General features: G+C 44.0%; 1 protein-coding gene across 1 annotated transcript; it reads left to right on the top strand.

The window, feature by feature from the left end:
* Positions 1–1,089: 1,089 nt before the first annotated feature.
* Positions 1,090–21,806, top strand: CAPSL (calcyphosine like; the record flags this gene model as incomplete). The annotated part of the gene is made up of 6 exons (XM_081232687.1): positions 1,090–1,107; positions 11,071–11,134; positions 13,931–14,067; positions 17,393–17,570; positions 17,860–18,069; positions 21,705–21,806. The coding sequence occupies exons 3-6, from the start codon at positions 13,931–13,933 to the stop codon at positions 21,804–21,806; spliced, it is 627 nt and encodes a 208-aa protein (XP_081088813.1). The 5' UTR covers positions 1,090–1,107; positions 11,071–11,134.
* Between the last annotated feature and the right edge of the window lie 5,555 nt (positions 21,807–27,361).

The following is a 27,361-nucleotide window of genomic DNA, read 5'->3' as shown; positions in this document are numbered from 1 at the left end:
GGTAGTGGTCATGGGCCATAGTTAGGAACCCTCTGGAAACAGTATCTAACCCCCAAAGAGAGAAAAGGGGGTTTGAATGAGTGGCTTTTTATTTGCACCTCAAATCACACCCTGTTGGAAATCCCCTCAACCAAGAGAAATCTTCATTAAAATTCATAGAGAACATCACCCCCTTGACCTCCAGGGCAAGTCTGAGACGTTGGCAAGGCAGATATAGAGTCTAATCTAGAGACTGTAGAAATCAATGACCACACTTGCCTGAGAATACATGTAATGTGAGAACACATCTTCATAGTTCTAGTCTTCCATTCTTTGCATGACTTCATGATGGAAGCAAGAGAAGCGGTGGAAATGATGAAAGTAGGAGAGATGTCATCGGTACAAATTAGAGAGAGAACATGATTAAGGTGTTTTTTTTTTCTAAACAGGGCCACTTCTCATCTGGCAAACTTGTTGTTAGGGAACGAGTGTAAAAAAAAGATGGGAAGTGAAAAAAAAGAGGAGAAAGGTGAAAAGAAGACACCAAGGATGGGAACAGTGGGAAATGAATCCTATCAGTGTGTGGCTGTGGAGAAGGAGGGAGGACTTTGAATCACCTGTAATTATACCTGCCTGCTCCCGTGTATTGTGGTTTTAAGTCTTACCTGATAATTAGATGCCATCTGGAGACAACAGAAGGGCGGGGAAGAGTTGCCTAAAGAAGTAAGAGAATTTGCTGAACATTATCTTATACAACCTAGGAGGCAAGTTTTGTGTCCTTCTAGAAACCAAACAACTGCCAGCCAACTTCCTGTTGGCTTCTCTCCTAAGGCCAACAGCTTGGGTTTTCACAGTCACTGGATTTCCTAGGCAACAGAAGTGTAAACTTGAGAAGAGGAAGGGCCGGGATAAGGATTGACAATGAGCTGAGCCAATGAGGCTGTAAGTTTGCAGCAGTGATTCCTAGACATCCAATTGGCAGGAAGAGGGTGGACCAGGAGGTGTGAGGACAGAAGGTAAGAGGGAGGAGGCAAAGGGGGAGAGGAGGGGACTGGTCCTCCCAGCTGCAAAAGGGAGCGTCCATAGTTTCAGTTTAAAGCAACTGTTGGCAACAGGTTACCATTCAAGGTAAATCAATTTTTAATCTATTATATTGATTTGATCACTTTTGTTTCATCTTAGCTAAAGAAGAAAGAAGACAGTAGATGTTACCTTCTAAAAAGAAAATCAAAAAGTTGATGAGCATTCTTGGCTGTCTGTCTAGGGAGGAAATAACTTGGTACTGGGAGAAGCCTTTGTCATCTTTGCATAGAGGTGCTCAGATAAAAATGTACAAAATTAAATTTCTTTCAGTAGAGGGGAAGGAAATAACCATCACTGAGCAGTCACTACGTACTGGGTACTTAAGTGTGAAGTGTCTGGGTAAATTACTGTAAGTAGCCTGTAAGACCATTGATAAAAGCGAGCTTCAAGAAGGTTAAATATCTCCAAGTCAAAAAACAATGAAAAAACTGAGCTTTGGTTCAGACTTTGGTTTATCTAACATTCTAAGTTGTGCTATTTCTGGGGAACCCTGCCTGCTGAACTGACCACTTAGAATTAGATAAGAATCAGAATTCTTATTAAACTGACACAGCATGTTAAAAATTATATTAGAGAGTTGATTGGATTGATCATGAAGTTGAGAAAGACCTTAGGAAATGGCAATACCATTTATCAAGGTGTCCACCTCACTTGCCTCCAGTCTGGGGCATAGTTAAACCACACTAAGTAGATGGAATTCTTTCTTGTTTTTTAAAGCTCTTATTTTTTCCTCAAAATCTTACAACTACAGAAATCTTTTGAATTTGTAACTGTATTTTAAATAGTGAGGTTTAAATTGTGAACGTTCATTTGTATTTATATTCAAATAGTAATTATCTAATAACAATAGCAATTATTAATTCCAGTAAGTAGCAGTCTGCTAGTATTCTGTTAAGTGCTGAAGGAGACACAAAGCATACAGCCTTTGTCTTTAAGGACCTTTTAGTCTAGTAGGAGAGGCAGTCCTGAAAGCAAAGAGTTATGTCATAGTGCAATGTGGATGTATGTGAGCTCTGCACAGATTATACAAAGGAAGATGCAAGCTGTTTTACTCTGGAGAGAGAGGTTATATGAGGCTTCACCAGAGTGATTCTACAGGGAAGACTAGGACTTCCCTAGACCAACAAGGGAGGGAGGGTGTTCCTGAAAATGAGACTCCCTGTACAAAGGCACAGAGATACAGAATAACATGGTGCGTTTGGGGAATGTGAGTGTGTCTAGATGCAGAATAGATTTTGGAAGGGTGGGGATTAGTTGAAACGGCTGGAGAGATAGGCACGGCCAATGTATACATCAAATGCTAAGACGTTTGCTCTTTACTTGTATACAACCAGGAGCCACCAAGGGGTCTTAGAGTATGAAGTTTGGATTTCCGTCTTATAAAGATCACTCTGCTAGTCACTTGGAGGCTAGATTGGAAGGGCAAGATTGGAGGCAGGGAACCAGCTAAGGGGTAATTTCAGTAATGGAAATGGGAGAGGACCAGGTCCTGGATTAAGGTGGTATCCATGGCAAAGGAGGCAGGGGAAGGAACAGATTCAGGAGGTGTCAAGGTGGTAAAAATTTACAGGAATTGGCTGGTAATTCAAGGTAGAGGGTGAAAAAGAGTCGAGGATAATGTTCAGTTAATGACTTGGGAAAATGGTGCTGCCGTTTCCTGAGGCAAGGAATAAGGAGGAAAAGATAATGAATTTGGTTCTGGAACATTAAAGTTGAAGTGTCTGTAGATCATTAAAGTGTACATTTTGTATGGAAATTTGAAATATGGCTCTGAGGCTCAGGAGACTGGATGAGTTGGAATAAACATTTGGGATGAGTTGTGATAAATAGTGGATAAGGCTGAGATTACTACGGGATTTATGAGAGTGAGAAGAGGATAAATAACTGAATCCTAGGAAACAGTAACATTTAAAAAGGCAGGCAGAAGACAAGGGAGAGACCAAATAGGTCAGATCTGAGAGGAAGGGAGATAGGAAGTTAGATTCATAGACATTGAGAGAAAAGAGTTTCAAGAAGGAGGAATGAATTACCATAAGAGTCAACTGCTGGGCAAAGTGAAATAGGTGTTAAGAGTGACTGTTGAAGTTGGCAATCAGGCTGGCAATGATGTCCTGAGAGTATGTTCTTTGGAGTGACAGAGTGGAGACCAGACTGCAGTGGACTGAAGTATGAATGGGACATGGGAAAGTAAAAAACTGAGACTCTTTGAAGTAGTTTGGCTTTGAAGGGTGAGAGCTAGAAGGAGTCTAGGGTTGAGGGATCACTGCAGATTCATGAACTAAAGGGAGGAGCTGGTTATAGATATAGAGGTGGGAGGAGAAATACAGGGATGCGGGAGTGAGAGGTACAAACTATTAGGTGTAAGATAGGATAAAAGGATGTATTGTACAACACAGGACATATAGTCAGTATTTTATAACTGTAAATGGAGTGTAATTGTTTCAGTTGTGTAAAAATAAAATATTAAAGGTTTTAAAACATAATAATTATAAAATAAAATCCACTGCAAGTACAGAAATAAATAAGGGGGGGAGTTGGTGGAGAGGAGGAAAGGGCATACCTGATGGCTGAGGGTCCAGGGGAGGTTGGGATCTATGCTGTAGGTGGGGTGATCTTATCCATTTTGGAAGAACAGAGGTTGAGGAGTGAGAAATCACCAAGGTGACAACGTCTGCTCCTAGGACTTGGTTTAGTCTCCCCCAGGGTGGTCTGGCGTCTCCAAATGCCTCCAAAAGCCTCAGGCTCCAGATGATGTTGTGGAATAAGCTGATCTAGAAGTGCTTACACAGTTACTTTCTGGAAGGAGTCTATTTTTTTCTGCCAGGCTGTTCCTCTTCTTTGTAAACAAAACCTGGAGGATGGCAAAGTCTCCAGCCTAAAATTAGGTTTCCCAGCTGTCTCAGATCATTTGGGCTGCTGTAACAAAATACTGCAGACTGGGTAGCTTATGACCTACAGATAGTTATTTCTCACAGTTTTGGAGGCTGGAAAGTCCAAGATCAGGCCCCCAGCATGGTCAGGTCAGGGCCCTCTTCCTGGTACAATGATGGCTTCTTGCTGTGTCCTTGCATGGTGGAAAGGGTGAGGGGTCTCTCTGGAGCTTCTTTTGTAAGGCACTGATCCCATGTATGAGGGCTCTGCCCTCGTAACCGAAGCACCTCTGAAAGGCCCAACTGCTAAAACTACCATCTTTGGGACTTAGGATTTCATCGTACAAATTTTGGGGGACACAAACATTGAGACCATAGAATCAGCCTTCTTTGCAGGAGTGGCCAGTGAGATTTAAGTGAAAGGAGTTGGGTGGAGTCTTCTGGGAACCATTTTACAAAAGGCTGACTTAGCTGGGAAGTGCATTCTTCTTGCCCTCACACCTTTCTCTTTTCTGCTGCCTGGACTGTAGATGTAATGGCTAGAGCTGCTGTGGTTATTTTGTAACTTTAGGCAACTTTGAGGGAAAGAAAAAACATGGTAAGGTAAAAAAAAAACGGTAGTTTATTGAGATGTTGATGACTACCTGAACTGTCTCCAGACTTCTTTTATATGAGAGGAAAGTATACCTCTACCATTTTTAGAGAAAATTATCCTGTTTCTGTTATGAGTAGCTGGACACAATCCCTACACTGATGTTGGCATTCTGACATTGAATTTTTATCCACTAACACTTCTTGGTTTTCTGGAAGTATCAATTAAGACCATACAGGTTGCAAATAATTAGCTGGGTTTCTAAGTGGCTATAAAATAAACATTAAATAGACAAATGATTCCAAAAGGAACATTATAAGTGACTGTAAAATAATTATTAAGTAGGTGATTTTGATGACTAATGTTGAAAAATGGCAAATGGTAGTCAGAGCTGAGGCTTTACTCCCATCTAAACGTGGACGAAGATGTACACTTGGTGTTTGTCTTTGTAGTGGGTTAGAAATCACTGAGGTCAAGACCTTATGGCACCTGAAAAATGGGATATTTGGGAGTTACATGGTTGCTTCTAAGAGTGTAATCATAAAAACTAGGGAGTTTGGAAGAAAAGTTTATTTGTTTATTTATTTATTTATTTGCATTTTGTACACAAATCCAGCCAAAGCTTTGCTTACCTTTGTGTAGTTTAGATAGTTTCTTACTCTGCTTCTTTAAGATCTGGCAGGCTGCCTGACTCAGAATAGACTGCAAGTAATTTCCTGGTAACACCCCCAGAGACTCAAGGCAGAGCAGAGGGGAAGAGCGAGATGGAGAAAGAGACAGCAAGGAGAGTGCTGTTAAGACAGCTTCTACCTCCAGGTATTCCCAGGGGATGCTCATTATGATAAGGACCCCTTAGCCCTGGCACCTCTGTGTTTATCTAACCTGGGCTTGTATCACATTGTGTTAGTTACATGGGTCCTTGAATATCATGCTAAGCAGTTTTTCCCACTCTCTTTCATAGCCCCCAATGCAGCAGAGGCTGCTAAATGTTGATGAAATTCTCCTGAGAGAAGAATTTTACTTTACCTTTTCTCCCAGTTCTCAGGGGAAGCTGAGGCTCTCCTCACACTGGATTGTTAGTTATTTTACCCAGGTAAAGGTAGAGATCTAGGGTCAACCCAAACACTGCAGGAATAAGCTTTTGCCAGTTATACCAGTTAGGAATACTTTTGGCTGCAAGTAACAGAGGACCTGACCAACAATGTATTAAGCAAATAAGGGCTTATGTTTCTCACATGACAGGAGTGTGGAGTCAGGTAGTTGGTTATATCTCTTCAGTAGTTCAGTGATGTTAGGGCTGTAAGTTGATATCTCTGTGATTCCCTTGGCCCTTTCCTCACAATTGCAGAAAGCCTGTCACAGCTCCTGGCGTCACATTCTTGTTTAAGGCAAGAAGAGGCAAAAGAGATGGGAGAGCTCTCCCAGAGCCCTCAGCACTTTCAGTTAAGTATTTTTGGCCAGAGAGACATGGCCACCCAATTGAAAGTGGAATATAGCAGAGAAAAAAGATTGGAATCAGCCAGTTGGCAATTCTGGAAAATCAACTGTAATTCAAATTCAACAAAGCTAAAACTACCCTGAGGAATGTGAACTCCTGGAAGGGACCTTGGTTGTCTCACTCATTGTTGTTGTGTGGCACACAATAGATGTTCAATAAATATTAAGTATATGTTGAATTCAAGACCAGAACTAGGGTGAGGCAAGGTAGGTCCCTGGGGCAAAATATTTAAGGAGACACTCACTCTCAGCCTTGAGCAAGTACAAGGTTGATGTCTGTACAATCCTGAGATTTGAGGGTCACCTTAAACATTGTGCCCCAGCCATGTGCCTTACCTAGCCCTAATCTCAAACCTGGTTGGATGATTATAAAATGAAATTTCAAGAAGATGTGTGAATTAAACACTTTATAACAGTAATATTTATGAAATATTATTCTTAAATTTTGCCATATCATAAACAATAAATAAGGAATTAATTCACATTCCAAAGGTTGGAAGAAAGAATAAAAGACTATGATTTATCAGACATGGGCTCTAGGGAAAGCTTCATATAGACAACAGCTGAAACATGAGTTTTAAACATCTTGAGAAAATGTATTTGTGTGCAGAGAAGATTTGGTAAGATGCCAGACTTCAATGACTTATCTCCACAGTGTACTTACGTCATTAAAGGAGAGATTAAATACTGTCATATTTTAAATCTTATGCAGAGGTTGGCAATCCAAACAAAAAGCAGATGTTTCATATATTCATACATTGCAAAAATAATTTTAAAAGTAATTTGTGGGGAAAAAAACCACCTCACACATCACTTTCTTAAAACAAGCAAACAATCAAGTAAACACTACAGCTCTAAAAGGAAAGGACTAAGTGAAATTGTTCATCTCTACCAGAAGGAATTTACACTGAGCCTTACAAGCAAGGACCCCGAGGTGAAACAGAGGGGTCCTGTTTAGGACCCATGAGTGCCCTGCTTTGCTCTGCACTGCTGTCCCCTGTCCTCCTCTGCCATGAAATCCTTTCAGCTCTCCAAGGAATCTCTTCCTTGAAGCTTTGTCTCTTCTTCCTCTCATTTCGTAGTCCTTCTCTGAATTCGCAAAGCAATTTCTCAGCCCCTTGCCGTAGCTGTTGAACACGGTGGCTTTGACAGAAGTGGAGATCAGTCTTTTTTACTTACATTTTTTTTTTTTGATGTTGGGGGTAGGAGTTTATTAATTAATTAATTTATTTATTTTTGCTGTGTTGGGTCTTTGTTTCTGTGCGAGGGCTTTCTCTAGTTGTGGCAAGCGGGGGCCACTCTTCATTGCGGTGCGCGGGCCTCTCACTATCTCGGCCTTTCTTGTTGCGGAGCACAGGCTCCAGACGCGCAGGCTCAGTAGTTGTGGCTCACGGGCCCAGCCGCTCTGTGGCATGTGGGATCCTCCCAGACCAGGGCTCGAACCCGTGTCCCCTGCATCAGCAGGCAGACTCTCAACCACTGCGCCACCAGGGAAGCCCCGGAGATCAGTCTTGACTCTGGCACTGTCTCATGGTACATTTTCAGGCAAGGGACTTGTATTCAATAAGACCCTCCATGTGAGTTGGCGTGCTGATGTGTGCAAAGCATGGAGCAAGGGCTTGGTCCCTGGCCTGGATATAATGGTCATTACCTGTCCTCTGTTCATGCCTGCTTCTTACCCTGTGCTATGTTATAACCTTCCCTCTAGCCTTTCCCCTCAAGGTCTTGCTACTGGCACTCGAGGGTGACTTGGTGTCTCTTACAGCTGAGGTTTTCAGGCTTTGGTGTGCGTTAGATAAGACCATCTGGAAACGTGAAAATGCAGATCCCCAGCCCTCACACCTAGAGATGCTAATTTGCTGTGTTTGAGGTGGAGGGTGAGCATCTTTATTTTTCAGTGGTGGTCTCAGCACCCATGCTGGTCCCAGGTCTTTCTCCACAGCAGGGCTTCACCTGAGCATGACTGACATTTTGGACTGGAGAATTCTTCATTGTCAAGGGCTCGCCTCACATGTTTAGCAGCATCTCTGGCCTCTACTCACTAGATGCCTGTAGCATCCCTCACCCCTGTTGTGACAACCAAAAATGTTTCCAAACATTGTCAAATGTCCCCTTGCAGGCAAGATCATACCTATTTGGAATCACAGCTCTATAATATCACCTGAAGAATTAGCACAGCCCCTCGCATAGCCAGAGGTGCTAAGGGTCTCTTTAGTTCAATACAGTTCAGCTGGGTTCAGTGAGGGACCTCTCACAATGTGAACAACATGGACACACACCTGTCATTATACTTTTCCTGGGGTTTCCCAGTCTCCACTGCAGAAACCACCTCTCTCTTCAAACCGTCTAAACTTTTCATTTCAGTCTCAGGCTACTCTGAGCACTGGGATCTAATATTTATTCCAGAGAGGCACTTTCTAAGGGGAAATGTCCTGAGGAGCCACTTTTTTTGTTTGTTTGTTTTTTGCCATCTACCACATAGTAATAACCAGTTTATTGAATGGATTGGAGTCAGTAGAGATGGTTTAATTTTCTCAATCATTGCCTTCAAACATGTTCTGTTTTAACTAAGATCCACCTCTGTGTTGCTGGTTGTTGGTTGTACACTCGACCCACCATGAGAGGGGGAGAGGGGATGGGAGGGAAAGAGGGAGGGAGGGGGAGAGAGAGAGGAGGGAAGGGGAGAGGGAGGGAGGGTGTAATTCAGCATATTACCACTAGAGGTCACCAAAGAAAACCCAAAAAAGGGCTGCCTGGGGCTTGAGAGTTTCTCTCTTCCCCAAAGATTCCGCTGAAATTTTTCTCTGAATTCAGCAAGAGAAGTTCCATGAACCTCGCCGAGAATCATGAACAGACAGACCTCCATGCATGTTCAGCTTTCCATAACCCATTCCACACGATTCTCGAAAACCAGGCAGAGAGCTTTGGCAGCGGCAGGCAGCTGCGCGCCAGCACAGTGGGATGACGGAGCCTTACTAACCCGGTCCAACTCAAGGAGGCCTGGTGACCAGTGCCGCAAAGTCTCCTTTGACTTTGCTGCTGGCGGCTCCACTCGGCCTGTGCCCCCAAATCTCCAGGTCTCTGCCTCACGGGGGTGGGTGGGAGGAGCGGTAAGCAAGAGCTCTGGGTGGACCCCTGGGACCTCTCTCCCTTCGCTGCCCGGGCAGTTACTCTCCATCTCGGATCTCTTTATCTTCTCTGTCCCCACCGCCAATACATTCTTCGAGGCAGCATGACCTCTCACCTGGTTGTCACGAGCGTGGTTTCACCTCCCACTGGTCAGCCTGTCCCACCCTCCTGTTCATTTTCCACATTTTATCCAGGGGGGTCTTTTACAGTACAAACTGTCGCCCTCTCACTTGAAACCCTTTGTGGTCTCCTGCTGCTTTCAGTACAGAATCCAGACTCGCTACCATGGTGTCTCAGGATCTTGGGGATGTGATGCCTGCTGACCTACCTGCCCAGTTTCACGTTTCTCCAAATTTCCACTTTCCAAATTTCCTCCCAGCCTCCACGGCTCTATCTCACCCCCTCCCCTACATACACCCCTATTCTTCAGTCAGACTAAAATACTTGCGTTTCTCTCGTTATACTCCTTTCTCTCTCACTTTGGCCTTAGCACTTGGGAAATAGTGCTCTCCCTTCTCCTATCCCCGCGACCCTCACCTGGATGACCTCCACCTCCTTTAGGATTAAAGGTTAGACATCAGCTCCTCTTCCGACAAATCTTGAGGAAGCTGCTTAGCCGCCTCTCCTGAGCTGCCGCGGCTCAGCTGTGGGATTGCTGTAAGCGCTGTCTGTCTTTCTCCCTCTTCCCCCGACTCCTAGCACAGCGCCCCGCACTTATTAGACGTCTGTTGAAGAAACGGACCGAACTGGCGCCTGACCCAGGGACCGGCACAGACGCTGTGCCACCACGAGGTGGCGCTGCGGCCACGTGCATCGGAGGGCAGCCTCTTTACTGCCTTGCTCAGGCCCGCCTGGATGGGCTCTGATGTCACCACGCGGGCTCCTCCATGCTCAGAGAGGGTCTTCTGGAATCAGGGACGCTTGTTCAGTGCTGTGATGCCGGTGACATATGTTTGGGAACAGGCTCTTGCCCTGGTGCCCTCATGCAAACTTCAGAAACTCTGATTATGGCCTTTCTTCACCAAAACCCTACCCCACCCTTCCTTCTTCCAAAGCCCCCAGTTCTTAGCAAATTTTATGTTTCCTGCCTTGCTTAACTAGGGGACTTAAGTAGTCAAGTTTACGATTCTAAGCTATTCATTCAAGGGCTTGCTTCTTGGAGTAATCTGCTCCAACTGGTGCCTTGAAAATATCACATGATAAATATTAGCTATTTGTTGATGAACTGGGTCATTAAATGATTAAAAAGGGTAGTTAACATGGGCATTTCAAGTACCATGATAGGCTGGGTGGCAGGAGAGAATGTAATTTTTTTCTGGATATATTAGATTAGACTCCAGAGGTAACTGCTTCATGGTCACTGGGTAGGGTCGGCTGCAGAGATGGGTCAGGTGGGGTGTTTTCCAGGACTCCGCCCTGCTCTCCTCTGTGTGGGTGCCATCACATTGTGCTTTGAGATGCTTTTGTAGTATTTCACAAAGGTGGTGGAGTACAAAGAGCCCTGCTTGGTCTGAAGCCCTGAGTTTCATTGTTGGCCAGGATTTTGGGGCAAGTTCCTTGACCAACACAAGCCCTAGTTTTCAAGTCGCCAGAGGCAGGGGTGGCACTCGATGACTTTTCAGGGTCCTACAGTCCTAATGGTGTGTGAATTTCTGTGAGCCACACTGACCGTGGGACCTGGGCAAGTCGCCTGATTGTTGTGCTTGTCAATTTCTTTATCTGTGAAATATGAATCATAGGAGTAATTAGCTCATAGGGTTTTTAAAACTTGAGATGAAATTCACATATGATAAAATCAGCCATTAAAAAGTGTACTGTTCAACCATTCTGTTGTGCAACCGCCAGCTATATCGTGTCATCCCTCCAAAAGGAAAGCCTGTCCCCATCGAACAGTCACTCCCCATTGCCCCCTCCTCCTAGGCCTTGGCAACAACCCATCTGTGTTCTGTCTCTGAATTTGCCTCTTCTGGATAGTTCATATACAGTAAGTCCCCTACATACGAACCTTCAAGTTGCGAACTTTCAAAGATGTGAACGTGCATGCCAGCCTCTGTATGCTGGCTGTTGTATGTACTCCTGTACTTTTCAAGGTACTGCACTGTAAGATTAAAAAACGTTTTCTTTACTTTTAGTGTTTTTTTATGTATGGATTATTTGTGTGAAAAGTATTGTAAACCTATTACAGTGCAGTACTATATAGCCAATAGTACTAACTAGTATACAGTGCAGTACTTACTATAGTACTGCTAGCTGGGTATCCAGGATAACTTTGTTGGACTTATGAACAAATTGGACTTATGAAGCGCTCTTGGAACAGAACTTGTTTGGATGTAAGGGACTTAGTGGAATCATACAATATGTGACATTTTACGTCTGGCTTCTTTCACTGAGCATCACGGTTTTGAGGTTCATCCACTATCAGTACTTCCTTCCTTTTCGTGGCTGAATAATATTCCTCTGTAGGGACACACTGCATTCTGTTCATCCATGTGTCCACGGGTGGACGTTTGTGTTGTTTCCACCCTTTGGCTCTTGTGAATAGTGCTGCTGTGAACAGGGGTGTATGGGAATTTGTTAGAGTCCCTGTTTTCAGTTCAGCTCAGAGGGTTTTTGTGAAGGTTGGATGTGTGCTTACCACACAGTGGGAGGTGACAAATGTTAGCGATTGAAGTTAACATTATCCTGAAGGCTTCCAAAGAGGGCTCCACAGGGCTTCTTTCTCTGGCCCTGTCTCTCGGATCCGGGAGCCAGACCTCACTTTCTTCCACCCTCTCCACTCCCTTTCTGCTGCTGTGGCTGGTGTGGGAAATCAGGGCAGGTAGAGGAGGGTGGGAAAGTCAGGGGAGAGGCAGCGGAAATGAGGATTTGAGGATGCGGAGGAGGGTGGCCGGGACCACGAGTGAGCAAGTGGCGCTGAGTGAGGGGGAGGGGCAGGAAAGAAACAAGGTCCCCGGTGGATTTAGAGGATGAGGAAGGCACGTGAGGGCTGCGTCCCTAGTTGCTGCTCTTACAGTGGGAGGGGAGGGCCGGGGCTGGTTGCCGAAGAGAGTCAGGACCAGGGATGCCTCAGGCCAGGACCACGAGGGAGGGAGTGGAAGACGGCCGGACAGCGAACCGGTGGCCTCGCGCGTGAATCCTGAGCACGGGATTCTGGGTGCAGCTGAGGGATTCTGTGGGGTGGAGTCAGGGCTGGAAGCTGGGGACAAACTCTGGGACTTGTTACCTTGAGATCAGGTGACCAAGCAGTAACAGGCAAACTCAGGTTTTAAGAAAGTTAATGCTGCCGGAAAGGCAACCCATCTCTGGAATTCCGGGAACCTCTGCTTTCAGGGCTGGAGGAAGCAAAGAAGGGTTAACTTCAGGCGGAGCAATTTCTTCCCGACGTGGAGCAAAGCGCTGGGGCCTAGACAGGCAAAGGCCTCCTCTCAGCCTGGCGTCCGAGAGCCCTGAGAAGAGCCGCTCCCCTTTTCATCCCTGTGAAAGGCAAGGAGGAGGGAACCGCCCGGTGGCTGCGCTTCCCCGAACCATCTGCTCTGGCCTCGGCTTTCAGTCTGAGATTCCCTCTCTCTAAAGTTAACGGGAACTTTGTGGGGAGACCTTATGGGTTGTATTGGAAGGAGCAGCCTTCGAGGGCGTGAGGGTTGCCATCGCTGATGGGTGAAGTACCAGCATGTGGGGGGCCGGAGGGAGAGGGGAGCCTTGGAGTCAGTGGCAGAAGCCTTCTAACACCAGTGCCTTCTGCACCCTGAATGCTGTTTTTTTTGCACATCCATCAAGCTCTCTTTCTCCTTTCATTCACAACTCACCGTAAAAAAGAAATTTCTAGAATCCCCCATTTACTGGGTCAGTGGGCTCATACGAAGATTAGTGTTTCTGGAGCAGGGCTGGAATTTAAAGGTCATTTAATCCAATCCTTTCATTTAACAGAGGAGGAGGAATCGGAGGCCCTGAGATTTGTTCCAACCTCACCAGGAGTACGTTGCCGTCAGGCCTAGATTCTGGGTCTCCAGGCTCCCAGCGTGTGGCTTTTCCACCGTTGTGTGTGTTCTCAGAGCCCCAGCCCAGCTGCAGAGTCAGTACAGTTCGTTCCGTTGCTCAGAGACCTCGCAGGGGGTGCTTCTTCCCTGCATCTATCCTCTCTCTTATTTCTGAATATTTAATACACAAAAGCCAAACTGTAGAAAAACGATATATCTATTCTTCAGGAGAGAGTCTACTTACCTTTTTTCTGTCCTGAGAACCTAGTTAGGTGTTAATGGACACTAACCAGTTAATACAAGAAAACATACTAATTACTGGTGGGAATCATGAAGGCCCAATACCGAGAATCTCAGTGAAGACAGAAGCAACAAAAATTAATCTTTAGACCAAAAAGGAGAATATTAAATCTGGAGTCAAAGGGAATATGGAAAATTCTAAATAAAAGAATAAAGCATATAAGATTGGCTCAAAAAGAGTTTGGTGAAATGAGACTTATTTTTTATGGCGGGAGGAGTGCTTCTGAAAGATGAAAGCCTGTCAGGGATTGCTGTATATTTAAAACTATTGTCCAGGCCAGAGATCAGAGGCTCTCAGGACTAGACAAGCAAGTAATAAATATGACAGGACATAGTTGGTGTAGCTGAAAGTGGGAAATTCTGGGAGGTTTGAGAAGGTTCTCGTGAAGTGGATGAGAGAGCGTGCTGTGAATTTCCTTCTCAGCGAGGCTGTGGTCACCCTGCCCTGTCAGAGGCAGGCGAGGAGGCCTGAGCCCCGCTGACTCGAATGGATTCCCTCTCAGATGGTGGGGACAGCACGCCACGACCGAGAGATGGCGATCCAGGCCAAGCAGAAGCTCACCACGGCCACTGACCCCATCGAAAGGCTCCGCCTGCAGTGCCTAGCCAGGGGCTCCGCAGGCATCAAAGGACTTGGCAGGTAGGACGGGGGCTGTGGGTGGTAGGAAGATGGAGGAGAAAAGCAGGGTGCAGCCAGATGAGGCGAATTCTGGCTGTGTGACCTCGGGCGCTCACTCACTTCCTCCTGGGTTCTCAGCTCCTTGTTTGTAAAATGCAGAGTTTGGAAGCACTGATCTCTGAGGTCCCCTGTGACAATTTTTGGTTCTTAAGCGCAGCTACTGGGACAACTCGAGGTGAAGGTAGAAGCGTGTCTAGGTATTAGAGACACCTAGCAGGGCAATGAGAGAAACACTCCCTAAAGCTGTGACAATAGGGGCCGAATTATCCCAGGAGATTGGAAATAGTTCTCTATGTTATACACTAGGACCTTGTTGTTTATCCATTCTAAATGCAATAGTTTGCAGCTACTAACCCCAAACTCCCAGCAGGGTTCAGGAGAGGCTGAGAAATGCCTTCTGTATGCCCAGAAAAGGAAATGGATATGCTATAAAAGTGTTCACTGAGTTTAGGGTCAGAGGTTTGGTGTGAATAAACATGGAAAGTTCTCTAATCTTAAAGAGATTAGGGGCCGAGTTAGAAGAGGGAGGAAGGAATACTGATTTAGATGCAGTTGCAGGTTTTGGAGTTCCACTTGCAGCAGTGGTGTCTCCATCACTTCCAGGGGCTTTGGAATTGCCTGTCAGATAATCAACAGCTCACTGCCCATGGGGTTCCCCCAGCTCCATAGGAGAACAGCTTCTGTTCCCAGCCCTCTGAGAGTGGGAGTAGTCCTCAGGACAGAGAAACCTGAGTGGAAAGAGATTGTAAGCCTCCCGAGGGCAGGTCCTGAGCATTATCTCTTTCCAACAGACTAAATCCAGTGCCTGCCATGTGCCAGGCATTGTGACATCTTGGGGGATTCATGGGTGAACAAGGCTTCCCCTGGGCTCACAGAGGACTTAGACTCAGGACACTGAGAGCCACAAAAATGGGAATCCTCCTGGTGTGAGAGTTATATGTTAGGGAAAAGCAGGATGCCACGCCAGGGGCCTCCAACCTCCCATCTGGAGGCTGTGGCAGGCTTCACTTCCAGCAGGGTACTGAGCACTGGAATGTCACTTTCCACAGTCCCCTAAATCTCAGACCAAGCTGAGCTCTGTCAGAAGCCCAGACTGTAGCCAGGCTGTCACAGTCCAACTGGAAGACCAGTCCACTTCCCTTTAATATTGTATCACTCCACCCTCTACCTCTTTCATCCTGGGGCCACATCCTTGTCCTCGGTGCAAACCCTTCATGACCACCATCCATGGTCCACTTCCTGGCCCATTCAGTTGAATTCCTCCTGCCATCTATGCCATCTCCACCCCACACCCCTCCCACCCCTCCCACCGTGAACCCGTTTATTGTGAACAGACACCATCTCATCTGGCCATTTGCTTGAATGTGCCCTCTGCCGCCTTGCCGTTACTGGCCTTGCCCTTCCCTAAATTTCTCCTCAACTCAAGGGTTGGCTTCCCCTTCCCCCTTTTTTTCTTATTATTAGACTGGGATTTTGTTTCTTTGAGGACCACAGAAGTAAAGTGCCATTTTCATCATGTCAAATCATGTACTATCAACATGGTTTATCACTACTGATGTTGACCTTGGTCACCTGGCTGAGACAGTGCCTGTCTGGCTTCTCCGATGTAGAGTTACTCTCCCCGCTGCCTTTCCATGTTGAACTCTTTAAAGGGAAGTCTCTATGCAGAGTCCTACTTAAGGTGTGGGGAGTAGGCTTTCCTCCTTCAGGACAGAGAATGAGCATAATTTATTTGAAATTCTTCTGCAGGAGAAATTTCTCTCCTCTCACATTTATTTATTCAATCATTTACTTAAACAAATAGTAACTCATGGATATTTATTTTATACTTTGGGTTATAATTAAACACTATTTATTGCTCAAATTGTTCCAGTTTTGGCCTTGGGAGCTCTTCAGTTGGCTTCTGTGTCCCTTTGATGTATCCCCATCAGTGTAGGGTTTTTTCCCCCTTACTTTCTGGTATAAGGTACTCCAGTCTCATCTTGCATATTTCCTGCCCTAATTCTAGAATCAGAGATTTCTCCAAGAAAGTCAGATACTTTTACTGGAGAATTGTATTAGAAACCAAGATCTAGGCTCTAGATGTGCTGGTTCTTACTGGGTTGTTACTTCCAGGTCCTCTTAGCTAGAACAAGGAAATATATGTGTTTATACTAACCCGTGTGTGTATGTGTATATATATATGTATGTAATCATGCATACATTATATATTAATCATCTACGTTTATAACATGAGTTCATACTGATGTCTCCAACTCAATCCTCTACCACATGGATCAGATCCTTCTAGCCTACTGCCCTAGCTTATCTATAAATCCCCATTCCAACAGTGAGAAGCCTGGCTCCCACCATCCACCAGCCATTCATTTAATTGTTCAGTGCTAGGGTACCCGTATAGCAATATGATAATTGTTAACTCATATCTCCACTGGAAATACCTTTATTAACTAGAGTACAGAGGTTAAGTGCATTTCTTCTTGTCTTTAGTCTTATAAAGTCTACTCGTTTCCAGAGTTACTTAAGTCGGCATGTTCATCTCCCCACCCCCCTTCAGTGAGATTGCCTCAAACTTTTATACAACAGTTAGATTCTCTTGTCACGGTCTGCATTCCTTCCTGGGATCCCCTGACCTCCTAACTAATTTTAATGTACACATTAAAGTTCACTCTTTGTACTGGAGGTTCTATGGGCTTGAGGAAATGCATATCCTGTATCTCCCATTATAGTATCATACAGAGTAGTTTCACCGCCCTCAAAATCCCCCGTGCTTCACCTAATCTTTCTCCCCTTCCCTTCGTCTTTTTACCACCTTTATAGTTTTGCCTTTTTCAGAATGTCATATAATTAGAATCAGTATATTTTTATTCTTTTTTTTTTTTTTTTTTTTTTGCGGTACGCGGGCCTCTCACTGTTGTGGCCTCTCCTGTTGCAAAGCACAGGCTCCAGATGCGCAGGCTCAGCAGCCATGGCTCACGGGCCCAGCCACTCCGCGGCATGTGGGATCTTCCTGTACCGGGGCACGAACCCGCGTCCCCTGCATCGGCAGGCGGACTCTCAACCACTGCGCCACCAGGCAAGCCCTACAGTATATTTTTAAAGGTTTGCTTTCTTTTCCGAAAGACTGGGAAGAGGCTCACCAAATTTGGGAGGAGGGTACAGAGAAGAATCTAAGACTTGTATTTTACTTCAGAAAAACCTTGAGAGTGGTTTTCTTTTGAAATCTTTATTCTTCCACCTTGTTCTTTGTGTTTTTTCTTCTTTTTTTGTATGTGTGTATTATCTTCAGAGTGTTTCAAATTATGGATGACAATAACCACAGAACCCTTGATTTCAAAGAATTTATGAAAGGGTTAAATGATTCTGCTGTGGTCATGGAAAAGGAAGAGGCGGAAGAGCTCTTCCGGAGGTTCGATAAAGATGGAAATGGAACAATAGACTTTAATGAAGTTCTTCTCACATTAAGAGTAAGTGGTCCCATGAATCACCGTATCTACTGGGTTTGGCTTTCGAGTGGTTTGGGTTGGCTGTTGTGAGGCTTGGTTTTCAGAAGCTGTTAGCACACCGTGGGGGAGGCTGGCGGGAGACCGAGTGCAGGCTCAGGGATCTTTTGGAGCAGTCATAATGCACATCCTTTAACAGCACACAAACAATTGCACGTCACTGAGAGGAATAAGATATTTCATCACAGATGATACAGGAGAAGCTCTTCTGCTTGTGTATGTCTGTGTATGTGTTTTTTTTCTACGTATCTAGCCTCCAATGTCCAGAGCCAGAAAAGAGGTAATTATGCAAGCTTTTAGAAAGTTAGACAAGACTGGAGATGGCGTGATAACAGTTGAAGACCTTCGTGAGGTGTACAGTGCAAAACACCACCCGAAGTACCAAAACGGAGAATGGACGGAGGAGCAAGTGTTCCGGAAATTTCTGGATAACTTTGACTCACCCTATGACAAAGATGGAGTGGTGAGTGAAAGAGCTTAATCTAGTGAAATTTCTTCTATCTGATCTGTAATTGTAAATGGGAAACAGGCCCAAAACCTTAAAAATACTTTTACCATATTTTTTATAAATAGAAGTAAAATGTTTCCTTGGTGACTATCTAGAAAGCTGAGAACAAAAGTAGTAAAAGTGTGTGTGTGTGTGTGTGTGTGTGTGCACATATATTGGTAGGGGAACCACATACAGTGAAATACCCATCATCTGAAGACTATGGTATTTTGGTTAAATGTTCTGTTTTTTTGTTTGTTTGTTTTTTTTAATTAATTTATTTTTTTTTATTTTTTGCTTTATAACAAATTTAATCAGTTATACATATACATATGTTCCCATATCCCCTCCCTTTTGCGTCTCCCTCCCACCCTCCCTATCCCACCCCTTAAATGTTCTGTTTCATGGTTGCCGTATGTACCACACACAGCTAGCCTAATTCCAGTGAATTTGATGATAATAACATACATTTAACTTCAAAATGAGACCATAATTCAATTTTGGAGAACATGATTCACAGAGCATTTCAGGATGCGGCATGCCTTTTTCATACACCCTTATGAGCATCATTTGTCATCACACTTTGCTACATGGAAGTGCCATTTCAGGGAAGTGTTCAGTAAAGGGAATCCCAGATAACAGAATTCACTTTGATTTAATCTTTGATGGGCTTTGAGATGAACTCGCATTTCTAAACTCCAGTGAACTTAAGGACAAAAGCAACCACGCATCTCCAATAACTGGTGTCTTCAAGTTACAAATGTGTCACTTGATAGGGTAAGGAATTATACCTCCATAACTGTGTCTAGGCTCAGATGGAAATGTCCTCTGTGTTTTATCAACAGCCAGAAATGGGATTTTTAACCCAAGATCAGTTCTGCCCTGAGGTGTCCTGAAGGTTATGGTTATGGGGAAGGGAGTTCCCTGCGTGGCTGAGGTAGCAGAACTCTGGGGAGGGTTACTCCTGACCCCTTGGCCACACAGGAGGGATTAGTGGACAGTGAGCGGGAAGCAGAGATGGTAGAAAGAAACAAGCCTTCTCATTCTGAAGGGAATTTCCCCCAATTTTTTTTTCCGTGAAACTTCGTGGTGAGTCCTATGAGCGAGGGGAGGAGAGGGTAGGAAGGAGATCTTTCTGTCCTTTCTGCTGACATTTTCCTGCCAGGGACAGAGAAATACCTTTCATTTTAGCCTGAAGTGATTGCAGAGGTGGATAAAAAAGGAGCCTAGATTCTGTTGGGCAGCCAAATGCGTAGGGACAGAAACAGCAGAACCGTATGTTTTCTTCCCATATGGCTGGCCTTTGATCTCTGAGATGGCAGTGGAAAAATAGTCAACTGCCATTTCCCCAAATTAGCCCAACTCTACATGGGATCCTAGGGTGTATTTACCTCTTTTCTGCAGGTGGTTCCTCCTCGTTGCTGGGGAAACCTCAGCTGCCCTTTTCTCTAACCCAAGTCAAAGTAGCCAGTTGTTGTGATTCAGCTGATTTAAAGCTCCCACGCCATTTCTTTTGACATTTATCTTCGCAAGCCACATTACGTTCTCAATACTCGTAAGGGTTACTGGGGTTTTTAGCAGTTACAGCATTTGATGTCACCTGAATTTCACAGACCTTGCATAAATTCCCAGCTCTGTGCACGCTCACCATCTGGGGAATGGATTCATAATGCAGGTTGCTGGCTGCCCTGAAGAACTGCAGAATCTGCTTTTTTTGGCTGGGCGTGGGGGAACGGATGAAGCTCAAGGATTTACAGTTTAATAAGTATCCCAAATGACTCTTATTCACATTTTTTTTTTTTTTTTTTTTTTTTTTGTGGTACGTGGGCCTCTCACTGCTGTGGCCTCTCCCGTCACGGAGCACAGGCTCCGGATGCACAGGCTCAGCGGCCATGGCTCACGGGCCCAGCTACTCCGCGGCATGTGGGATCTTCCCAGACCGGGGCACGAACCCGTGTCCCCTGCATCAGCAGGTGGGCTCTCAACCACTGCGCCACCAGGGAAGCCCTCTTATTCCCATTTGTATTTGAGATCCTTGCCTCTAAAAGATTCAGAAGAGCCTGATTTAATGACTACATATATTATGCACAGGAACCTCATTTAGCATAATTATGAATCTAAGGAATATTTATTGAGTGCTTACTGTCTTCCAGCCATTGTGCCAAGGACTTTACAGGGATATTCCATTTAATAGACATAATGAAAATGTTTCTGAAAAGTGATATGCGATTCACACTTTTTCACGTTGAATCATTTTAAATGCACAAGGAACTGTCAGTATAAAGGAAGTCCAGATGGAACTTAAGGCTGGATAACCAGGGAATGCAGAGGAGGACAGAAATAAAGAAATGCAAGAAAAGAGACATTAATGGTATTCTAATTTTTACCAAAGCTATGTACATATATTATTTAGTTCTACTTCCAGACACTGCTAAGCCCAGCTCAATTAGTAGCTCCATTCAACGCCTTTCTTCCTACTATTTTTTGCTATTTTGGGGGGACAGGCAGGGGGAAGAGGTCAGTACAGGGAGAGAACTGTGGATCCTGAGACTTTTTTCTCTGTTCACTTATAATTTCAGCAAAAAAAGTAAGTGGGTCATTCAGCCCATGTGATTCTTGGAAGAGATAGCTATGTTCCCAGAGACTCGCTGAGAGAGGAGTTTGCTGTTATGGACTAGAAAGGCGTTTTGAATTGTTTACGGATTTCACTTTTTCTGATGTTTTCTATCTCTCACGACACTGAAATTTGAGGGCTAACGAGAAAAACAATAAATTTCCAAAACAGCCATCGTTATTGTGTCTACATTCTCCCATATAAGGAAGCCTATACTTGGGGCTACATTCACTGGTTATAGAGATCAAACCAGAGGACAATTATTTCCCTCAATCAACCAATTGTGTCAGCCAATATGGTTGAATTAGAGTGTATGTTTCACCTCCACCTCTTAAAGAATAAATTGGTAACAGTTTTTTCTTTTTTTCGAAAGGAAAGGAAAGTAAAATCCTAGCACAGATAAAAATATTAGTTGAAACAGGCATGGGAGAAGAGAGAACCCAAGGGGGCATGGAGCAGGGGGTATCTTTTTAACTTCCTCTGTGCCTAGAATGAGTAATATGTATCTTAAAAAAGCATGAAGCCAAGGAGTGTTTAACAAGAAATCTGTTTCCTTACCCATAAGACCGAGCTCCATTTTTTGAAAGGTAAAACATTTCTTGTCTTGACACAAGGACATGAGGTGATGTTTCTGACGTGTCACAGAAAGACGGTATTCACTGTGGTTAAAGAAAACTTGTTTCTTATTCTGAGTTTCAGTCTTGCTTACCTGAACAGATGGGCTTCTGCTCTTAAAGGAAGACGAGACCTGTATCTCACTTTCCATTTAGGTTGGTTTGGAAAAGTTCAAGACTTTCTTCCCCTCTCCCCCCTCGGCCACCCCCTCACTCCATCCTCAACCTCACTTTTTCTCTTGTTCTAGATCTGTTCCTCAGCTGTGTCCCTAAAAAACCTCCTTGACTGAAATTTCCCTCCCATTTACAGGTCCTGGAAATGGGCCTCCACTGAAATGGTGAGAAGCAAAGTTTTGTTTTCGTTTCTTACTTTTCCACTGCAGGTGACCCCCGAGGAATTTATGAACTACTATGCCGGGGTGAGCACTTCCATTGACACCGATGTGTATTTCATCGTCATGATGAGAACTGCCTGGAAGCTCTAAATGTATGACCTGGGGACCAGGGATTTGAGTGCTGCCATGTGGCTCCAAATGATTAAGCATCAGCTCAAAACCAGGATCATAGCTGAGTTCATGTTCACCCCAGGGTTTCTTCCGTGCTCACATACACTGCATTTTCTAGGGCAGAAATGAAGACACTATTTAACTGTGACTTCTCTGAGGCTGCTTCTTTAGCTCTAAAATAGGAATTAGTTAAAATAAGGTCCAAAAATCTGCTAGAGCCAGGCTGATATATTCAGGTGTCTAATAAACATTAGATTTCTTCCTTGGCCATTAATAAAAGTTTAAGTAGTATCCCACCCATGCACCCAGAGTGTTTCTCCATATCCTATTAGATGGTCCATTTCTAGGTGGAAGAATTCACCTATTTTTATGAATGACTGTAAATCTTCACGTGCCTCAGTCCCAATTTGGGGACCAGAAGGAGACCTCACGTTAGCCTCTATTTCTATAACTGAATGTTGAGTTTCTCTGCCTGTGGTTTTGGGAAGCCTCTGTTTGGCGAATAGATTTAAAATGGCTTTTTTGGGTCATTTTAAAGGCTGGTGTGAGACTGGAGACCATTTCCTTGAGCAGTAGAGCCAGGACTGTTTCTGTGGTTAAATTCTGAGGCTGGGCTGTGCTCTCAGAATTTATGTGGGACATCTCAGCTGTGAGTGGGCAGATCATATCAGTGGTCTGCTGGAATATTCATCTCTCCCCTCCCTGCTGTTGGCCCATCACGCTGTAGTTCCCACCAGCACAAGGAGGTGGGGCATGGCATAGACTAGGATCACAGGCACACTCCAAAGCAGCTTTTCCATCCTGACACTTCGTGTCTCAATGACTTCTCCTCCAGGTCTAAGCTTTGGCTTCATATTGTTGATGTGTGAGCATCTCCCCAGGAAAGGCTTCTAAGCAAAGGTAGCCCCTGCTGCTGGATAGTAGATACTGAAACTGCAGCTCTCTCTTTGTGTGTTCTGTTTCTGGGCCAGAGATAAAAACGTGGTGACTAACCCTCTGGCTATGGTGCCAGAGGGAATGACCTTGTTACTCAGGGACAGTCCTTTTTGTCACTCTGTCCCTGGCTGCACTCATTCCCTGGCTTGGGGACATAGATTGGGGTAATTGTTGCCTTTATGATCTTATGTATTTAAGTGGCTCTGGATTTAGTGTAGGAACACACTTGCCATTTTCTGTATCAATTCATTTGTTTACTTTTTACTTCACAGATTTGGAAGTTGGGATCAGGATATACATTGATTTAAGAATTCTGAAAACACACGTTTCCAGATGATAATGATAGCAATCATCAAAGAGGATACCTTGCTTTCTTTGTTGTGGAGAAGCTAAACTCTCAGTTCCCCTGGTGACAGTCTGGAAAAGAGACCTTTTTCTTGAGGATGAGAGCATCCCCATATCATGGGAAGCTAGCTTTTGTTTTGAAAATTAATGGCACAAGTCTGGTTTTCCATTGGATTTATTATGTAGGCTTATGTAGATGGTGGTAGTCCAAAAGATGCCAAGTATTATGAAGAAATATGTAGGAATGATGTAGAAAGCCAGAAGAAAATATGAAGAAATGGACAGGAAAAAATCCATGTCTTCTGCAGCCTATACCTTGCAGATTGTGACTAAGGAGAGGTCCCCGGTTATCTGGCCATGGTGGGTTTCAAGCCTGCTGCTCTAGATAATTTGTGTCTTTGATTCTGGGAATGACTCATGCCTCTGTTTAACTGGGGCCATAGAATTAGCATGTGATTCTGAAGAAGGACTAGTTTGCAGCTGTCAGCTTCATCTTCCCCAGTAGTACTTAGCTTCCTGTCTAATTGGGACACAGGACACTGCTATCAGATTTCTGATAATCCATGCCTCACAGTGGGTCACATTAAGTCACCTCCATTCTAGTAGGTTAGGTTCTGGACTGTAGCGAGGATTCCACCATGGCCCCCCCGCCCTCTGGAAACCAGACCTAATAACCTGATGGTCAAGGATCACTCCTCTCCTGTTCTCTGTCTTAACCTGTGATTTCTGGCCTAATCAGCAATCACTCATTATTTAAATCTATTCCTTCTGGTAGCAGTGGGAGGAACAGAGAAGGGTCATTAAAAAAATTATTTGCTAATATTTTTTCTGTGTATATATACATTTTTTAACTTGTACATTTAAAACATTACTCCCTTTGTAATTAAAATAAAAATAGATACACTCACCACCTAGGTAAGAGGATAAAACACAAAAATTGTCTGTAAAAGAACCCTTGGGAGGGCTTCAACTGTTAGGCCTGGGCCCCAGATAGAAAATTACACAAATAAGCCAAAGAGAAGAGGATGAAATTGGCAGCTTTTCATGAAACAGAAACAATGAGAATTCTGAGAATCAGGATTGGTCAGAACAAGCTACCAGTATCGGTACTGAATCTGGGTTTCTAACTCCCTGCAAGTCAAACCCAGGGAAGAATAGAGGAGCCCTGACTCAGTCGCTGTCAAGAGCTAGAGCACATCCTGCCTGAATTCCAGTTAGAGGGCAAACGAGAAACCCAAGATGCATGAGTTGAACTGTAGACTGAGGCAGACTTCTTCCAGCCAGTCTGTGGGGCTGATTTTCAGTCATTTAAACCTTGATAGGATTTCTTTCCAGACCCAGATGGCCCTCTGGAGGACAATGTATGGTTCTTTGTGGTTTGGTGGCAAGCACAGAGACATGTTTCATACCGTAATAGCAGCTTTTAAGGCAGAGCTGGGCCCCCTCCAAGTAGGCTGCATACATCATGGTTTTAGGGTGAAAAGACATCCCGTCAAAAAATACTTATTGAGCCACTGCCATGTGCCATGTTCTTTTCTAGGCTGTGGGGATAAGCAATGTGCTAGAATAAATGCAAACAAAACTACTGGCTTTTGGGCCAATCTAACTGCCCACAGTCTTTAAGAGATCAAAGTGGAAGGGAAGTGTGGGCACTGAAGTTCCCCTCTCTGAGTCTCATCTGGCTTCTGAATCAGGGCGGTTGGGACCCTTCACATGGTGGTGAGTGGAAGAACTATGTAGTGGATCTGATGGGTGTAGACAGACAAGGAAAATACCCTTCTGTTCTTGGAGGTAGGTCACTGGCCCTTCACTTCTCTTGGCCGGTATGGATTGCCTCACTGAATCACAAGATTACAAGCAGGTCACGATTCAACCCGCATCAGGGTCCCTACAGATGCAATTTATTCTGCTGATGTTTAATCAAGTGGAGGTTAAATTAACCAGATGTATTCTAGGATGGCGTGTGGGTGACTTTCTACTCTTTCCTCATGAAATTCTACTAACACGCTCTGAGCAGTGTACCTTTTTGGATTTACGCCTATCTGTTTGGGGCATAGAATAAAAAACAACTTCACAAATTCCAGTTTTTCAGATTAGTCAGCAAACTTGCTTTCCTGGAAATTATAGGCTGTTCTTTTAAATGAAGGGCTTGTTGAAAGACACAGCAAAGTTTTAAATTTTAGAAATTCTTATGATTGAAGGGAAAACAAAGGTGCCGAGGGTCTGATAGATTGTTATATAATGTCATTTTCATGTAATTGATCCTTTGAAAGCCATATTTCTAAGCATAGTTTTACTCCTCCAAGTTGCTTGTATGAAAATGACATAAACTCTGATAGAGATAGCTAGTTATTTGTTGTAATAAAAAAAACCCTACTAAATGAATCCCCTAAAATTAAGTGTTCTAAAACAGATGATGGGCGAAATCTGTTGAAAGAAACATAAACAAATGATTGCTGGGGGTTTTGAGAATAGCACTGTATGAGAAGGGATCTTTTTGCCATCTCAGTTGGTGTGGTGAGGGGTTGTGGTGAAACAGCTCTTCCTCTCTGAGAATAGCACGAGCTTTTTGTTTCATTCTCACACCTGCTTCGCCAGAGCCAGTATTTCCCCTCATAAAATGGAGTGGAAGGTGCTCCTCGGGGAGAACCCTCTTGAAAATATGAGCAACAAACCAGTAGCTGAGGTTGGACCTCGCCACCACCAGAAAGGTAGACAGCATCAGGGAGAGAACATCTCAAAATGTAATGGTCTATTTTCTTTTGTTCTGGATTCTTCTCCCTCTTCTTCATAAATGGAATATATTTTTATTGCTCTGGAGTATCATAAATGTCCTAATAGCCACTGAATGCTGTGGATGCATTTTCTGTTTCACCAAAGGTCTTGTGAGTACCATGGGTTTCCGGCTCCCCCTTTGCTTCCAACAGTGGACCTGTAGCAAGTAGCTCAGATGCAGGAATGGTCACACCCAGCTTTACGTCATGCTGGCCACACAACCATCATTCAGCTCCAATTTCATCCTGCTCTAGACCTCATAATAAATTTACAAAGGACCCGGCGACTCAGAGCTCAAGCACTTGAAATATGAAGCAAGCTCTGAGCCTGTAGTTTGTAATCCTGTCATTGAAGACTTGGGTACCTATTTCTTTACTCGTCTTAACACTTGGCGTTCAGGGACTGGTATTGATCCTGGGAACATCTTGACCTTAAACTTGAAAGGTTTGAGTTGCTGGTCTCCTAGGAACGCTCATGCCACATGCAGAACTGGAGACAATCAGTGCTCCAAGGGAGCCTTAGAACAGGATGCGGACCTGCAGTTGAGAGAAAATGATGGATGCCGAGTAGCCTGCTCCTGCCACAGTGCTTCCACCTTGATGGGATAAAGTGGGGCATGAATGCAGGGTATTAGCAAATGTCAGGCATTACCTCAGAAAACCCAGATCATTCCTTTAGTTTCCAGGGAAACTAAATACCATTCTACAAATTTCATACTTAGTCATGCGTAAAATCTCATTTAGCAATATCACTCGACACCCATTTACTTCAGGTTATCTTTGAAGCTGCAAAGTGAATATAGTAAATCACCATTAATTTAGGCTCCAATAATTGAGCTCATTTAGGTAGGGTTTGTGTGACAATTTACTTTTGTTTCACCTATACTAAAAAAAACGGGGCTGCGAAGCAAATCAGTAATGTAAAGAAGGTTATAAAGGCTGTGCCTACTTATATTCGTGTATGTTTTGCAGCTGCTTGGAGATATCTATTTGCATACAAGTATAATTATTATGCTAGTCATAAAAAGTTCCCACATATCTTATAAAACAATATCAGGCCAACAGTTAGTTGACAAGACTTTATTTGCATAACTGGAAAACAAGCTATTTTCTAGATAATGAGTTGTTCCTATATGTAAATCCTGTCTTGATAGGATTTTCAAATAGAAATTGAATAGAAATTATAAAACATTATAAAACAATGTTTTATAAAGCAGATTTCACTAGATATCTATGACATAAAAGTTTAAATATTTTGTTTCAAACACTGTGCGTGGTAAGCTAGGTATGCACTGAAAGCAAGAGCTTGTCTTTAATGGTAATAGTTAGTATATCATTTTTAGGAACCAGAGATTGAGAAGTTTTTGAGCTGCAAGGTTAGACATGGTTTAATTTATAATACCAGCCTTGTCACTTTGTCACATTATCAGACTGTGCCTTGCCATTAACATGATTCTGATCTAGTAGGATTTCTGCAAT

The sequence above is a fragment of the Mesoplodon bidens genome (assembly GCF_964165515.1).
Source record: "Mesoplodon bidens genome assembly, chromosome: 4".
Classification (NCBI taxonomy): domain Eukaryota; kingdom Metazoa; phylum Chordata; class Mammalia; order Artiodactyla; family Ziphiidae; genus Mesoplodon; species Mesoplodon bidens.
This window is presented reverse-complemented; position numbering and strand designations above follow the sequence as displayed.